Source organism: Schistocerca serialis, chromosome 1 (genome assembly GCF_023864345.2).
Source record: "Schistocerca serialis cubense isolate TAMUIC-IGC-003099 chromosome 1, iqSchSeri2.2, whole genome shotgun sequence".
NCBI classification, from domain to species: Eukaryota; Metazoa; Arthropoda; class Insecta; order Orthoptera; family Acrididae; genus Schistocerca; species Schistocerca serialis.
Genome location: NC_064638.1, coordinates 111,484,662 through 111,502,426, shown reverse-complemented (window position 1 = coordinate 111,502,426; position 17,765 = coordinate 111,484,662). Strand labels below are relative to the sequence as shown.

At 40.7% G+C, this 17,765-nt stretch overlaps 1 protein-coding gene across 4 annotated transcripts in view; it reads right to left on the bottom strand.

Annotated features, from left to right (window-relative positions):
- The window catches only part of LOC126462823 (protein MTO1 homolog, mitochondrial), a 125,849-nt gene that overhangs the window by 17,766 nt on the left and 90,318 nt on the right, over positions 1–17,765 (bottom strand). For all 4 annotated transcript variants that reach the window (XM_050096104.1, XM_050096103.1, XM_050096101.1 and 1 more), the window contains 4 exons: positions 13,554–13,711; positions 3,710–3,873; positions 3,453–3,624; positions 2,990–3,152 (listed from right to left, as the gene is read on the bottom strand). In XM_050096104.1, coding sequence (XP_049952061.1) covers positions 2,990–3,152; positions 3,453–3,624; positions 3,710–3,873; positions 13,554–13,711 — 657 coding nt within the window. The remainder of the gene's footprint in view (positions 1–2,989; positions 3,153–3,452; positions 3,625–3,709; positions 3,874–13,553; positions 13,712–17,765) is intronic.

Sequence of the window (17,765 nt, the reverse complement as noted above, 5' to 3'; positions counted from 1 at the left end):
ACCTATTACATCATAATTTTAACATATGGATGTGAAACATGGACCACAAGGAGCAAAAATATCAACAGAATTCAGTAAGCTAAGGTTGGTTTGTAGCATGGTAAGCAGAACACGGTGGGAGGCGAGTGCATAAATCCAAAAAGAGGCTCAAGTGGTAAGGTCACAAGACAAAATAACCTACCAGCAGCTGACATGGTATGGACATATGAGATTCATGGATGCTAGCAGGCTGCCAAAACTGATGTATGATTTGTGATTTGAAACTCAAATACTGAAGACCAAGAGGACAACCAAAACTCAGGTACAAGGATATGACAACATCTGACATCGAGCAGAGATAATGGATTTGGGGCAGTATCAAAGAAGGTAGAGAAGTTTATGGACCATAATTGATGGATGTGCCTCATTCGCTGGTCCATCAATTAAGATGGAATGACATGGCATATGATGTAATGAGGATGATGACATTACTGCTTGTCCATGGAAAATATGACGTGACAATATTATCTGCACTTGTCAAAGCAACATGTCAAAAGGCAACACCCTACTTACATGAAAGGAAATGTGGACCTAGTCAAACAACAGAAATCAGGAACACACCAACAATTTCAGCAGCTGATATTAGAGACATTTTGCTCAAGCAGCATGCCATATACTTGGCTTTATCAGTTTATAACAGGAGTGAATATTTTGGGGAGATGCTTTATTTTTCTAAGATCTGCCTCCAACAAATTGTAAAAGATTTGGAAAGTTCACATCATCACACAATGGAGTACACCTTGAACACCGTCCATATTCATGAAGAATAATTTGTAACAAAAACCTAGTCCATTTATTATGAAACTGAAAACTGTCACATTCCAAGGACCAGCCATAACACAATCCTGTACATCATTCAAACAGTCTAACACAGAAATTAATATCACTACTGACTCAGTCTCTTGCAGTGATGTCAAGCAATAATCCAAACTGAAGGAAAAAAATTTCCAGAACTCCACTCTGTGCTAATTGCTTGAAGGCAATAGGTATAGGTGGGTACAGAGGAGATGTGGGGAGGGGGTGGAGTAACAAGATAGGGGTGAGGAGAGATACTAGTGCTGGCTGTGGGAGCATGCACGTGATGGGGACAGGATGGGGCTGCTAGGTGCAGTACAGGGAGTTTGTGCTGGAAGGTGAGGAAGCAGAGAGGATAGAAGACATGTAGTACTGGAGTGAGAGCACGGAGAGGGACTACTGAGGGTTGAGGCCTGGAGAGTTACAGAAACTAAGAATATGTTGCAGAGCGAGTTCCTAATTGTGCTATTCAGAAATGCTGGTGTTGGTGCAGTTGAATCTAGATGTCAAAGGCTGTTTAGCAGTTCTTAAAATGAAGCACTTTGTACTGGACAGCACGCTCAGCAATGATGTGGTCCATCTATCTCTTGGACACAGTTTGGCAGTGGCCATTCATGTGGACAGATAGCTTGCTAGTTGTCATGCGGACAGATAGCATGCTAGTTGTCATGCTCACGTAGAATGTAGCGCAATAGTTGCAAGGAAGTTGGTAGATCACATGGGTGCTTTCACAGGAGGCCTCTCTTTGATGGGGCAGGAGAAGCCTGTGACAGGACTGAATAGGTGTTACAGGGAGGATGTATGGGGCAGGTCCTGTACATAGTCTATTGCATGGATATGAGCCATGAGGCGCAAGGGATTGGAACCAGAGTTGGAACAGGGACTGACACGGATATTGTATAGGTTGTGTGAGCAGCAGAATACTCCTGTGGGAAGGGTGGGGAGAATAGTGGGGAGGATATTTCTCATTTCTGGGCATGTCAAGATGTAGTTGAAACCCTGGCAGATAATGTTATGCAGCTGCTCCAGTCCTACGGACTCCCCAGTCCATGTGACTTTGTATATGACAACTAACCACCCCAACTAGGTTGCTACTTTGGACGCAGCTGCTGTTGGGCTATTATGCCCAAAGATGACAGTGGCCGTGTGTGGGAGTATTGTGCTTTTGTGAATGTGTGCGAGTTTTCTACTTCTGATGAAGGGCTTCCTTTGGATCCTGAAATATTTATAGCATTCTTTCTCACTGTGCCTGTCTGCCACTCAATACCTGTTCTATATGGTGAGTAACATATGGTACAGAGATATTTAATACACCATGCAATGAATTAGAAAATCACATTCCTGGTGTCTGTTGTTAAACTTCTCAACAACATTCTAGATGGACAGTCTGGGTAATATGACTTGAATCATCTTCACTGTGACTGAGGCTTATGACACCACTATAGATCATTCATAACATATTTGCGATAAACAACATGATGTAACGCCATGTGCAGTTACTCAGGAAAAGTCGAGATGCATGTGAGGGTAATGGATTTTATGAATAGCGTGGCATTTAATATGTGCATTTCGTCACCAGCTCACTTGCTGGGAAAACTGCCCATGAAAAACTGTCTTGTGCAACAATCAAACAAACTGAGACTGTTTATGACATGTCCGCCAATGAAATGTTTCTTCTTTTCCCAAAGCCTTGACTTACACAGTCGTGCTTATTCACAGCAGAAGACAAAAGTAAAATAATATCCTCACTAAAAACAAGCAGGCAGAGCAGTGCTCAGCTTCATTCATCAGCTACCTGCCATGGCCTAACCGCCCCATCTTAATATGATGTATTGAGTTTCTGGGAAGTGTTTCAACAAAACTTAAGCCATTTTTATAGTTTTTATTTCAGTGAAATCCTGTGACAACAATGAAGCAAAAGAGATTTTATTCCTCCCAATTTAAGCATGCACATTACCCTGCTTTCGTTAGTTATTATTTTGTTTTCTCAATGTGTTTAACGACGTTCATTATTTAAAGCTTCACGTAATTTAATAGTAACACAAATATTATTTTTTATGCCATTTTGTTTTTCTAATCTAGTGAACAGTTCTTAGAGACTCTACATACTAAGGTATAATTTACCCACCTTCCTTTGGTTTAATTTGATTAGTACCTTTTTAGTGCTGAGGATTTTGCTGGTGGTAGCTTCAATATCTCTCTCCAGAAGTGTGATGGTTTCACTATTGATCTTAGAAGATCAGTTGCTGCCTTGATTTTTTCTCTGGTCTTGCACGTCTTTTGATATCTCTGGTGTGACACACAACCCGCCTCATAACCTAGTAATTAATGGCCGTAATCAACAGTATACTTCTGCTAATTTCTCTAGACAGTCATTCAGTAAAAACACTAATGGGTGAAAAACATGAAGTCCCTAGTATAGGTAAAGACTGACAAAATCTGTCATTCCACTGTGTAGGGAATGGTAGTTAACAGGTGATTTCAAAAGATGGGATATATATGCAACATAAATGTACTTACTATGTTTACAATAACAATCTAAACGTGTCCAGTTTCTTAAATACATGAGAAAAATATTTTATTTTTTTATTTTTACAAAGTACAAATACCACGAATACCTTTCTCAGTAAGTCTTAAGTCTGCATTATCTGGTCTGAGTGACAGCCTGAATTCAGCTCTGCTTGTAAACATTCTGTAAGGTTCATTTGTCCCCAAAGTTGTCAGATCATCTATCAAAACACCAATATATCCTTCTGTTCTGCTCACCGTAAACTGTGGTTTCTTTTGTACCTATTATAAAAAGCACATAAAATAGAAACATATATTTTTTTTAAATATCAATCAACTGGTATGACTACTGAGTGAGGCATGGTACCTTCAGTGCAGCATTGATGCCAGCAACTATTCCTTGAGCAGCAGCTTCTTCATAACCAGTAGTTCCATTTATTTGTCCCGCAAAGAACAGGCCACTAATTCTTTGAGTTTCTAGTGTGGGATACAATTCTCGTGGGTCTACAAAATCATATTCAACACCATAACCTGTAAAGGAAATAAAAAATGTATTTTCATTTTCTATTTATAGATAGGAATTAACAACAACTTTGCAAACAGCTAGCAACTACAGTCACAAATAAAACAACTATAGTGCGGAACTGAGATAAAATCAACTCGTGAAAGAGAACAATGACAAAAGAGTTAATACTCACTACGTAAAGATCAGGATAAATCACAAAACCTTTGGTTAGAATACACATAAAGTTCAAAAAATGAAGTATAGCAACAATACAAAGAAAATCACAATTTTTTATGTAATTCTTTTGGCAGTATGTATATAACAGAAATAATTTACAATGAATAAATTACTTTTGTAAAATGATAACTATATGTTCTTGTTAAAAAGGTGTTATGTATAGGGAAAAAAGACACACCTGAGGCTATCACAGCCTATATATTTGTACGCTATGTTTTCTTTAAATAGTAGTCATATCACAACAGATAGTGCTGGGTGGATATAAATGATGATGTTGGTTTGTGGGGGCCCATACAACTTCCAAATCTTTCCATTTCCGGTGACACTTCCTGAATGATGTTGTTGGGGGGGGGGTCCTTGTTTGGCCAATCTTTGAGTATTGTGTATTGTTCTGGATTGCTTAGCAAGTTGAATTACCATACGAGGCTGTGAAGATACAAAAAACAATGGCATATTTCAATATGAGCTTGTTTAGAAATTCATAACAAGCTCCAATGGGAAATGCTAAAAGAAAGGTACTCTCATCATGTTGAACTTTACTCTGAAAATTTCGAGAGCCCAATTTCCAATACAAATAAAGAAACATTTTACATCCTCGACATATTATGTATCTATCTTGCAAATATTATGATGAGAGGCAGTGTTTTCTTTCTAATCAATGATTTTTCATTTTAAATCATCACATTCATTACAATATATGGAATACAGTTAGTCTTGCATTTATTAAGGAATCTTAACACATATAACAACAGAAATAAAATCACAATGATAGCTGGAGAGCAGAGAAAAGTTTATTTTTGTTTCTGAAGAGTAGAACAGTAAAGATAATTAACAAACAGGTAGGTAGATTAATTTTTTGAACTGTGACCAAAAAGAAAATGCAAGAGTAATTGGAAAGTGAAAACAGAAATATGTGAAAGTGGAAGAACAAATGAGCATTTACTTCAGAGAGAAGGCAGTACTTTTTTGGAGTGCAAGAGATCATGGGGACATTAAGGAAGTGCTTCAGCCAAGTGCAGCACGGTATTAAATTGTGTACAGAGTCCAGAGGGTTCATCCCAGATTTGGAGAGCAGCAATGTAAAAGAAATTTGAGAAAGTTTTTGTTTTATGCATGATAACACTAGAATCCTAGAAAGTGAGATCTTGTGCTGTGATTATAATTAAATGTGAGGAATATGCACACTGAGAAGCTGATGAAGTAGATTTGTATATGATAGTCATATAATTTGCCTGTTTTAACTCGGTGTATGTGCCAATAACATGATCAATGGTGAAGGCAGTAGAGGAAATGATGATGTCATTGTTGTAGTCTTCAGTCCAAAGACTGGTCTGTGCTACTCTGTTCTGCACAAGGCTCTTCATCTGCGAGTAACTACTGCAGCATGCATGACTAACTCTGCTTACTGTATTCATTTGCCTCTACAATTTTTACCCCCTCACTTCCCTCCATTTCAGTTTTCTCCAATTCGATGCTGTACCTCCTCATCTACCCATCTAATCTTCTCTAATCTTCGGCATTCTTCTGTAGTGTCACATTATGAATCCTCATGTTTTCTTCCTGCCTGACCTGCTTACTGTCCATGTATCAGTTCCACACAAGGCTAGACTCTATTTAAATACATTCAGACTTCCTAACACTTAAATTTATTTTAGGTTACAAAAAAAATTTTTCTTTTTCAGAAATGCCTTTCTTGCTATAGGCAGTCTGCATTTTATATCCACTCTACTTCAGCCATTGTCTGTTCCATTCAAGTGCTCTTCCACATCCCTTGCTGTCTCTCAGAATTACGATGACATCAGCAAACTTCAAAGTTGACATCTTGGATTGTCGGGTGTTCTGCCGGATATCAGTGTCGTACTTGCACAATATTTTGGTAGCGTAACTCGTTACCTTCCTCAGGTGCAACCTGAGACTACTACTTGGGTGGACCTGGTCCAGTATTTATGCCTGTGACATTCCCCCTACACCAGGCGCTCCCTCTGTGGTCCGCACCCGCTCACTGCGATCTTCTGGAGCATTGCCGTTCCCTTTTCTGTCCGCTGCAGTCCTGGGTGTTCTCTTTGCGGTCCGTGCCCACCAGACACGCTCCTGGGTGTTCCATCTTCGGTCTGGTGCATTTGGAATCCCGTCTGTGGTACCAGGCATCCCCCCTGTGGTCCTCTCCCGCTCACTGTGATCTGCTGGAGCGTTGCCATTCCATTTTCAGACAGCTGCACTTCTAGATGTTCCCTCTGCGGTCTGCGCCCGTCAGTCCCGATCCTGGGCGTACCATCTTTGGTCTGGTGCCCCTGTAACTCTGTATGGGGATCGTTCTCCATGTCCACGCCTTCAGTTCTTCTATTTGTGGAGTGCTGCAGCTGTCCCCGTTGCTTCTTCAGCAATTCCAGAGCAGGATCCCAGGCTCTACTTAGATGGTACCCCGTGTCACTGTTCATGAGATTATCGGTCACTTTTATCTCTATTGACTCCCTTATAAAACTGACCCAAAATCTGGGCGTCTGTGCTAGAAACTTAGTTTCTTCATAATTCATGGCATGACCTAGTTCTAGGCAGTGTTCAGCAATGGCTGGTTTTGTTGCCTGTCTTAACCGGGTGTGTCTCTGATGTTCCTTGCACCTGACATCTACTGTTCTTGTCGTCTGGCCAATGTAGGACATGCCACATTGGCAAGGTATATTATAAATCTCTGGTTTCTGTAAACCCAGGTCGTCCTTGGCATTTCCCACCAGTCCCCTGATCTTGCTGGATGGACAGAAAACACACTTGATATTGTGTTTACCGAGGATCCTACTAATTCTGACAGAAATAGAGTCAGCACAGGACAAATACACCACCTTTTTTGCTTCATCTTGCTCCGCTTCTGGAACTTAAGGTGTAGTGACTGGTTGGAGTGCCATCTCAATTTGTTTTGGTGTATATCCATTTTTGCAGAACACTGTTTTGAGATGCTCTATTTCTGTTGGTAGACTTTCTTGGTCTGACAAGGCACGTGCTCTGTGGACCAATGTCTTAAGAACACCACTCTTCTGTGCAGGGTGGTGACAGCCGCTGGCCTGCAGATATAAATCAGTGTGTGTGGGTTTTCGATACACACTGTGGCCAATTGATCCATCTGCTTTTCTTTTTACTTGTATATCCATAAACAGCAGCTGGCCATTCTTCTCCTGTTCTATGGTGAACTTGATATTCGGGTGGCACAAGTTAAGATGTTCCAGAAACTCATTGAGCCTGTCCTTCCCACGAGGCCAGATTACGAAGGTGTCATCCACATACCTGAAGAAGCATGTGGGTTTATATCTGGCTGTCTCTAATGCCCTCTCCTCAAATCTCTCCATGAACATGTTGGCAATCACAGGAGACAGTAGGCTACCCGTAGCTACACCTTCAGTTTGCTCATAATATTTGTTCCCGTACAGGAACTGTCAAGGACGACCCGGGTTTATGGAAACCAGGGATTTATAGTATACCTTGCCAATGTGGCATGTTTAACATTGGCCAGAAGACAAGAACAGTATACATCAGGTGCAAGGAACCAGAGGCACACCCGATTAAGACAGGCAACAAAATCAGCCATTGCTGAACACTGCCTAGAACTAGGTCATGCCATGAATTATGAAGAAGCCAAGTTTCTAGCACAGACACCCAGATTTTGGGACAGTGTTATAAGGGAGTCAATAGAGATAAAAGTGATCGGTAATCTAATGAACCGTGACATGGGGTACCAGCTAAGTAGAGCTGCAGCACTCCACAAATAAAAGAACTGAAGGTGTGGACATGGACAATGATCCCCATACAGAGTTCCAGGTGCACCAGACCGAAGATGGAACACCCAGGAGCGTGTCTGGCGGGCGCGGACTGGAAAGAGAACACCAAGGACTGCAGCGGACGGAAAAGGGAACGGCAATGCTCCAGAAGATCACAGCGAGCGGGCGCGGACCACAGAGGGTGTGCCTGGTGAAGGGGAAGATCACAGGCATAAATACTGGACCAGGTCCACTCGAGGAGTAGTCTCAGGTCGCACCTGAGGAAGGTAACGAGTTACGCTACTGAAATATCATACAAGTATGATGCTGATATCCGGCAGAACACCCAACAACCCAAGATGTCATTAGATCACTGGGAAAGCCTGAAAAACTTCAAAGTTTTTATTTCTTCTCCCTAAACTTTAATTCCTTCTCCAAATTTCTCCCTGTTTTTCTTTACTGATAGCACAATGTACAGATTGAATGACATCGGTGATAGGGTACAGCCTTGTCCCACTGCCTTCTTGACCATTGTATGCCTTTCAGGTCCTACTACTATTGTAACTGTAATCTGGTTTCTTTACAAGTTGTAAATAACCCTTTTCTCCCTCTATTTTACCCCTGCCACCTTCAGAATTTCAGAGTGTGTGTTCCAGTCAACAGTGTCAAGCTTCCTGAAAATGTACAAATGCTATAAATGTAAATTTGCCTTTCTTTAAACTATCTTCTGAGATAATGTCATAGGAGCAGCACTGCCTTGTATGCTTGTATCAATTTTTCCATTTTTACATAAATAATTCGTGTCAGTAGCTTGCAACAATGACTTATTAAACTGATGATAGCTCAATAATATCCACATTTGTCAGCAACTGTCTTCTTTGGAACTGGAATTGTTACGCTGTACTTTACAGCCAATATATTTTGCCTGTCGCACACATCTTGCAAGCCAGACAGAATGGTTTCGTCATGGCTGTCTCTCCCAAGGATCTTAAGATTTTGAGGGAATGTTGTCTACTCCAGAGACCTTTTTTGAACTTAGGTTTTTCAGTAATCTGTCAAGTCCTTCTCGAATTACCAAATCTTCCAGGTCTTTCAGTACTCTGTCAAGTTCTCCTCAAATTACCAAATGTTCCAACTCACCTTGATCTACTTGCTCTTCCCTTTCTATAATATTGCCTTCCAGTTCATTTCCCTTGTATAGCCCCTCTAAGTATTCCTTACACCTATTAGCTTCCCCTTCTTTGCTTACAAGGGAACCTTCCCATCGCACCCCCCTCAGATTTAGTTATAACTTGGCACAGTGGATAGGCCTTGATAAACTGAACACAGATCAATTGAGAAAACAGGAAGAAGTTGTGTGGAACTGTGAAAAAATAAGCAAAATATACAAACTGAGTAGTCCATGCGCCACATAGGCAACATCAAGGAGACCGTGTGCTCAGGAGCGCCGTGGTCCCGTGGTAGCGTGAGCAGCTGCAAAAGGAGAGGTCCTTGGTTCAAGTCTTCCCACGAGTGAAAATTTTACTTTCTTTATTTTTGCATAGTTATTATCTGTCCGTTCGTTCATTGACGTCTCTGATCACTGTAATAAGTTTAGTGTCTGTGTTTTGCGACCGCATCGCAAAACCGTGCGATTAGTAGACGAAAGGACGTGCCTCTCCAATCGGAACCGAAAACATTTGATCGCAAGGTCATAGGTCAACCGATTCCTCCACAGGAAAACACATCTGATATATTCTATACGACACTGGTGACGGCATGTGTGTCACATGACAGGAATATGTTGTCGACCCACCTAACTTGTACACTTGGCGAATGGGTGAAAAGATTCTTCTACCTTGCCCGATTTAGGTTTTCTTGTGGATGTGATAATCACTCCCAAAAAAGTGATGAAAACATAAGAGTTTGTCACATAAACTGAAAATAAAAACTTAAAGTTTTCACTCTGTGGAAGATTTGAACCAAGGACCTTTCGTTCTGCAGCTGCTCACGTTACCACTAGACCACGGCGCTCCTGCGGTTCCGATGTCCTTGATGTTACGTATCTTCCCATGAACTACTCAGTTTGTACATTTTGCTTATTTTTTCACAGTTCCACACAACTTCTTCCTGTTTTCTCAATTGATCTGTGTTCAGTTTTTCAAGGCTATCCACTGTGCCAACTTATAACTAAATCTGAGGGGGGTGCGATGGGGAGGTTCCCTTGTTAGTAGTGGCCTACCATCTGTGGTCTCGATATTCATACAGCTGCTTATCTTTTTTCCAAATGTCTCTCTAATTTTCCTGTAGACGGTATCTATCTTTCCCCTACTTACGCATGCTTCTACAGCCTTATATTTGTCCTCTAACCATTCCTGATTAGTGTTTTTGCACTTGTGTTAGTCTCCGTTTAGCAAGAGTAATAGAAGGCAGATTTCAGAGTACCTAACAGATCAAAACGAAAATTTCTGTTCCGACACTGACAATGTTGAATGTTTATGGAAAAAGTTCAAGGCAATTGTAAAATGCGTTTTAGACAGGTACGTGCTGAGTAAAACTGTGAGGGACAGGAAAAACCCACCGTGGTTCAACAACAAAGTTAGGAAACTACTGCGAAAGCAAAGAAAGCTTCACTGCAAGTTTAAACGCAGCCAAAACCTCTCAGACAAACAGAAGCTAAACGATGTCAAAGTTAGCGTAAGGAGGGCTATGCGTGAAGCGTTCAGTGAATTCGAAAGTAAAATTCTATGTACCAACTTGACAGAAAATCCTAGGAAGTTCTGGTCTTACGTTAAATCAGTAAGTGGCTCGAAACAGCATATCCAGACACTCCCGGATGATGATGGCATTGAAACACAGGATGACACGCGTAAAACTGAAATACTAAACACCTTTTTCGAAAGCTGTTTCACAGAGGATGGTTCAAATGGTTCAAATGGCTCTGAGCACTATGGGACTTAACAGCTGTGGTCATCAGTCCCCCACACAGAGGAAGACCGCACTGCAGTTCCTTCTCTAAATCCTCGCACAAACGAAAAAAAAATGGCTGACATCGAAATAAGTGTCCAAGGAATAGCAACTGGAATCACTCAACAGACGAAAGTCCACTGGACCTGACGGGATACCAATTCGATTCTACACAGAGTACGCGAAAGAACTTGCCCCCCTTCTATCAGCCGTGTACCGCAAGTCTCTAGAGGAACGGAAGGTTCCAAATGATTGGAAAAGAGCACAGGTAGTCCCAGTTTTCAAGAAGGGTCGTCGAGCAGATGCGCAAAACTATAGACCTATATCTCTGACGTCGATCTGTTGTAGAATTTTAGAACATGTTTTTTGCTCGAATATCATGTCATTTTTGGAAACCCAGAATCTACTATGTAGGAATCAACATGGATTCCGGAAACAGAGATCGTGTGAGACCCAACTCGCTTTATTTGTTCATGAGACCCAGAAAATATTAGATACAGGCTCCCAGGTAGATGCTATTTTTCTTGACTTCCGAAAGGTGTTCGATACAGTTCCGCACTGTCGCCTGATAAACAAAGTAAGAGCCTACGGAATATCAGACCAGCTGTGTGGCTGGATTGAAGAGTTTTTAGCAGACAGAACACAGCATGTTGTTATCAATGGAGAGACGTCTACAGACGTTAAAGTAACCTCTGGCGTGCGCAGGGGAGTGTTATGGGACCATTGCTTTTCACAATATATATAAATGACCTAGTAGATAGTGTCGGAAGTTCCATGCGGCTTTTCGCGGGTGATGCTGTAGTATACAGAGAAGTTGCAGCATCAGAAAATTGTAGCGAAATGCAGGAAGATCTGCAGCAGATAGGCACTTGGTGCAGGGAATGGCAACTGACCCTTAACATAGACAAATGTAATGTATTGTGAATACATAGAAAGAAGGATCCTTTATTGTATGATTATACGATAGCGGAACAAACACTGGTAGCAGTTACTTCTTTAAAATATCTGGGAGTATGCGTGCGGAACGATTTGAACTGGAATGATCATAAAAAATTAATTGTTGGTAAGGCGGGTACCAGGTTGAGATTCATTGGGAGAATCCTTAGAAAATGTAGTCCATCAACAAAGGAGGTGGCTTACAAAACACTCGTTCGACCTATACTTGAGTATTGCTCATCAGTGTGGGATCGGTACCAGATCGGGTTGACGGAGGAGATAGAGAAGATCCAAAGAAGAGCAGCGCGTTTTGCCACAGGGTTATTTGGTAACCGTGATAGCGTTACGGAGATGTTCAGCAAACTGAAGTGGCAGACTCTGCAAGAGAGGCGCTCTGCATCGCGGTGTAGCTTGCTCGCCAGGTTTCGAGAGGGTGCGTTTCTGGATGAGGTATCGAATATATTGCTTCCCCCTACTTATACCTCCCGAGCACATCACGAATGTAAAATTAGAGAGATTTGAGCGCACACGGAGGCTTTCAGACAGTTGTTCTTCCCGCGAACCATACGCGACTGGAACAGAAAAGGGAGGTAATGACAGTGGCACATAAAATGCCCTCCACCACACACCGTTGGGTGGCTTGCGGAGTATAGATGTAGATGTAGATATGACTGTAATCCTTTTCGCCTGTTTCATTTGCTGCATTATTATATTTTCTCCTTTAGTCAATTCAATATCTTCTGTGGTATCCAGATGTCCACTAGCCACTGCCTTGTTCTTCTATTGCATTCTCTTTCCCAGTTGCAATCAATCACTGCCTTATGCTCCCTCCGAAAAATCTCTAAAGGTTTGGTTGTTTCAATTTAATTAGGTTTCGTCTCTTAAATTTTGAACCTTTCTGCAATTTTATTCAGTTTTAATCTGCAGTTCATAGCCCGCAAGTTACAGTCAGCGTCCACATCTTCCTCTGGAAATGTCAAAATGTAGTTTTGAAATTTCTGTCTCATCATTATATAATTTGTCTGAATCCTGAAACTGTCTACATGTATCATCAATGTGTATAATCTTCTTTCATATTTTTAAACCATCTATTACAGATGATTAAATTATGCTCAGTGTAAAATTTGACCAGGTGTCTTCCTCTTTCATTCCTTTCTGCCAAGCTGCATTCTCCTACTATTCTTCCATCTCTGCCCAATTCTGGAGATTTTGAGGCAATTAGATTAGCAAATGAAACAAAACACTAAAACAGTATATAAGTTTTGTTATTTGGTCAGTAAAATAAACTAGTTATGGCCAAAGCAGAGTGGACATATAATTCAGACTGGCAATAGCACAGAAAGTGTTTTGGAAAAGAAGAATTCTGTTGACATTGATTACAGATTTATGTGTCACTAGGTCTGTTTTGAATGTAGCTGAAGTGAAATGTGGACAATAAGCAGTTCAAATGCAATGAAAGTACAAGCTTTAGAAATGTTGAGAATGAGTAGACTGGGTAACTAGAGAGATGAGGTACTACTACTAAATTGAATTGCAGAGAAAGATAATTTATGGCACAACATGACTAAAGGGGTAAATATTGTAGAGGGTGGCCAAGGCTTCACTACAGTTGGCAGGTTCAAATGGATGCACGTTGCAATAATTATGCGAAGATGAAGAGGCTTGCACACAATAAATTGAAGAGCTGCAATCAAAACCATCCCCAAACTAAAGAGAACAATAACATAACAAAATATAATTAGAACAATAACAAAACAAAATGTAACTATTTCCTTATTCTTAGCCAGACATGCATGTCTGTTTTAAAGAAGAAGAGCTGAACAAAGTAAAATCTTCTATACCTGGCCTTAACAGTTTAACCTTCTCTAGACCTTTTATCTGGCAAACCAGAATAGCTTGCAGTTCTTCAGGAAGAGTGCATGATAGTCCATTGGGATACACAACATGGCTTGAAAGGCCTTCTGGTTCAAGCCAGATCTGATGGTTCTTGCCTCCAAACCTAAGAAAACACAGCAATAAGATAAAAAATGTCAACTACTAATAAATAATAATAATAATAATAATAATAATAATAAAGGTTAAAACATTGAAAAAATAATAGCATGGTACTGATATTTGTTGCTCATTCTCAAGGAAAGTCTTACAACAAATGATTTTAATACTGGATATGTTGTTGTTGTTGTGGTCTTCAGTCCTGAGACTGGTTTGATGCAGCTCTCCATGCTACTCTATCCTGTGCAAGCTTTTTCATCTCCCAGTACCTACTGCAATCTACATCCTTCTGAATCTGCTTAGTGTATTCATCTCTTGGTCTCCCTCTACGATTTTTACCCTCCACGCTGCCCTCCAATACTAAATTGGTGATCCCTTGATGCCTCAGAACATGTCCTACCAACCGATCCCTTCTTCTGGTCAAGTTGTGCCACAAACTTCTCTTCTCCCCAATCCTATTCAATACTTCCTCATTAGTTATGTGATCTACCCATCTAATCTTCAGCATTCTTCTGTAGCACCACATTTCGAAAGCTTCTATTCTCTTCTTGTCCAAACTATTTATCGTCCATGTTTCACTTCCATACATGGCTACACTCCATACGAATACTTTCAGAAATGACTTCCTGACACTTAAATCAATACTGGATGTTAACAAATTTCTCTTCTTCAGAAACGCTTTCCTTGCCATTGCCAGCCTACATTTTATATCCTCTCTACTTCGACCATCATCAGTTATTTTGCTCCCCAAATAGCAAAACTCCTTTACTACTTTAATTGCCTCATTTCCTAATCTAATTCCCTCAGCATCACCCGACTTAATTAGACTACATTCCATTATCCTTGTTTTGCTTTTGTTGATGTTCATCTTATATCCTCCTTTCAAGACACTGTCCATTCCATTCAACTGCTCTTCCAAGTCCTTTGCTGTCTCTGACAGAATTACAATGTCATCGGCGAACCTCAAAGTTTTTATTTCTTCTCCATGGATTTTAATACCTACTCCGAATTTTTCTTTTGTTTCCTTTACTGCTTGCTCAATATACAGATTGAACAACATCGGGGAGAGGCTACAACCCTGTCTTACTCCCTTTCCAACCACTGCTTCCCTTTCATGTCCCTCGACTCTTATAACTGCCATCTGGTTTCTGTACAAATTGTAAATAGCCTTTCGCTCCCTGTATTTTACCCCTGCCACCTTTAGAATTTGAAAGAGAGTATTCCAGTCAACATTGTCAAAAGCTTTCTCTAAGTCTACAAATGCTAGAAACGTAGGTTTGCCTTTCCTTAATCTTTCTTCTAAGATAAGTCGTAAGGTCAGTATTGCCTCACGTGTTCCAGTGTTTCTACGGAATCCAAACTGATCTTCCCCGAGGTTGGCTTCTACTAGTTTTTCCATTCGTCTGTAAAGAATTCGTGTTAGTATTTTGCAGCTGTGACTTATTAAGCTGATAGTTCGGTAATTTTCACATCTGTCAACACCTGCTTTCTTTGGAATTGGAATTATTATATTCTTCTTGAAGTCTGAGGGTATTTCGCCTGTTTCATACATCTTGCTCACCAGATGGTAGAGTTTTGTCAGGACTGGCTCTCCCACGGCCGTCAGTAGTTCCAATGGAATATTGTCTACTCCGGGGGCCTTGTTTCGACTCAGGTCTTTCACTGCTCTGTCAAACTCTTCACGCAGTATTATATCTCCCATTTCATCTTCATCTACATCCTCTTCCATTTCCATAATATTGTCCTCAAGTACATCGCCCTTGTATAGACCCTCTATATACTCCTTCCACCTTTCTGCTTTCCCTTCTTTGCTTAGAACTGGGTTTCCATCTGAGCTCTTGATATTCATACAAGTCGTTCTCTTATCTCCAAAGGTATCTTTAATTTTCCTGTAGGCGGTATCTATCTTACCCCTAGTGAGATAGGCCTCTACATCCTTACATTTGTCCTCTAGCCATCCCTGCTTAGCCATTTTGCACTTCCTGTCGATCTCATTTTTGAGACGTTTGTATTCCTTTTTGCCTGTTTCACTTACTGCATTTTTATATTTTCTCCTTTCATCAATTAAATTCAATATTTCTTCTGTTACCCAAGGATTTCTACTAGCCCTCGTCTTTTTACCTACTTGATCCTCTGCTGCCTTCACTACTTCATCCCTCAAAGCTACCCATTCTTCTTCTACTGTATTTATTTCCCCCATTCCTGTCAATTGCTCCTTTATGCTCTCCCTGAATCTCTGTACAACCTCTGGTTCTTTTAGTTTATCCAGGTCCCATCTCCTTAAATTCCCACCTTTTTGCAGTTTCTTCAGTTTTAATCTACAGGTCATAACCAATAGATTGTGGTCAGAGTCCACATCTGCCCCTGGAAATGTCTTACAATTTAAAACCTGGTTCCTAAATCTCTGTCTTACCATTATAAAATCTATCTGATACCTTTTAGTATCTCCAGGGTTCTTCCATGTATACAACCTTCTTTCATGATTCTTAAACCAAGTGTTAGTTATGATTATATTGTGCTCTGTGCAAAATTCGACCAGGCGGCTTCCTCTTTCATTTCTGTCCCCCAATCCATATTCACCTACTATGTTTCCTTCTCTCCCTTTTCCTACACTCGAATTCCAGTCACCCATGACTATTAAATTTTCGTCTCCCTTCACAATCTGAATAATTTCTTTTATTTCATCATACATTTCTTCAATTTCTTCGTCATCTGCAGAGCTAGTTGGCATATAAACTTGTACTACTGTAGTAGGCGTGGGCTTCGTATCTATCTTGGCCACAATAATGCGTTCACTATGCTGTTTGTAGTAGCTTACCCGCATTCCTATTTTCCTATTCATTATTAAACCTACTCCTGCATTACCCCTATTTGATTTTGTGTTTATAACCCTGTAGTCGCCTGACCAGAAGTCTTGTTCCTCCTGCCACCGAACTTCACTAATTCCCACTATATCTAACTTCAACCTATCCATTTCCCTTTTTAAATTTTCTAACCTACCTGCCCGATTAAGGGATCTGACATTCCACGCTCCGATCCGTAGAATGCCAGTTTTCTTTCTCCTGATAATGACGTTCTCTTGATTAGTCCCCGCCCGGAGATCCGAATGGGGGACTATTTTACCTCCGGAATATTTTACCCAAGAGGACGCCATCATCATGTAATCATACAGTAAAGCTGCATGCCCTCGGGAAAAATTACGGCTGTAGTTTCCCCTTGCTTTCAGCCGTTCGCAGTACCGGCACAGCAAGGCCGTTTTGGTTATTGTTACAAGGCCAGATCAGTCAATCATCCAGACTGTTGCCCTTGCAACTACTGAAAAGGCTGCTGCCCCTCTTCAGGAACCACACGTTTGTCTGGCCTCTCAACAGATACCCCTCCGTTGTGGTTGCACCTACGGTACGGCTATCTGTATCGCTGAGGCACGCAAGCCTCCCCACCAACGGCAAGGTCCATGGTTCATGGGGGGGAGGAATACTGGATATATCCCGTATCAAATGTTTCACCAACAAAGATGTAGTGGACATATTATAATAATATTAAAAGAATTAAATTAACTTTTTACTGCACTTAAAAAACTTCCACTATACTAAGTTTAAACTCTACAGCATATATTGTATGTGTTCTGTGAAATTTTGCTATTGATCTTATGGCTGAGGCAAACTGCTATGGTGACCAATAACTTGGAATTTGCTGCAGTTAGTATCAAGCAAGCACAGATATTACATATTTTCAGTAAAATCAGTTTAGAACGTAAGATCAAATATTTATCTATGGTTTGTTTTTGATGAAAATCATAGATGTGAACAACTTTTTATACAGTCAGCCATGGCAGCTAATGAACGTTTGTACCAAGCCGACTAGTTTAAGCTGTGTGTTAACTGTGCCTTGAACCTAGATCGCTGCAGTACTACGAATTGTGCTAACCATGCACAATTCACATACTAACTCAGAGTTGCAACTATTGACTTGTTTCCCATCTCATGATAGCTTATGACCTAGAACAATGTCCTTTCCATGCCAAAAATATTCTGTCATTTTTAGAGCTAACGGAAATTACT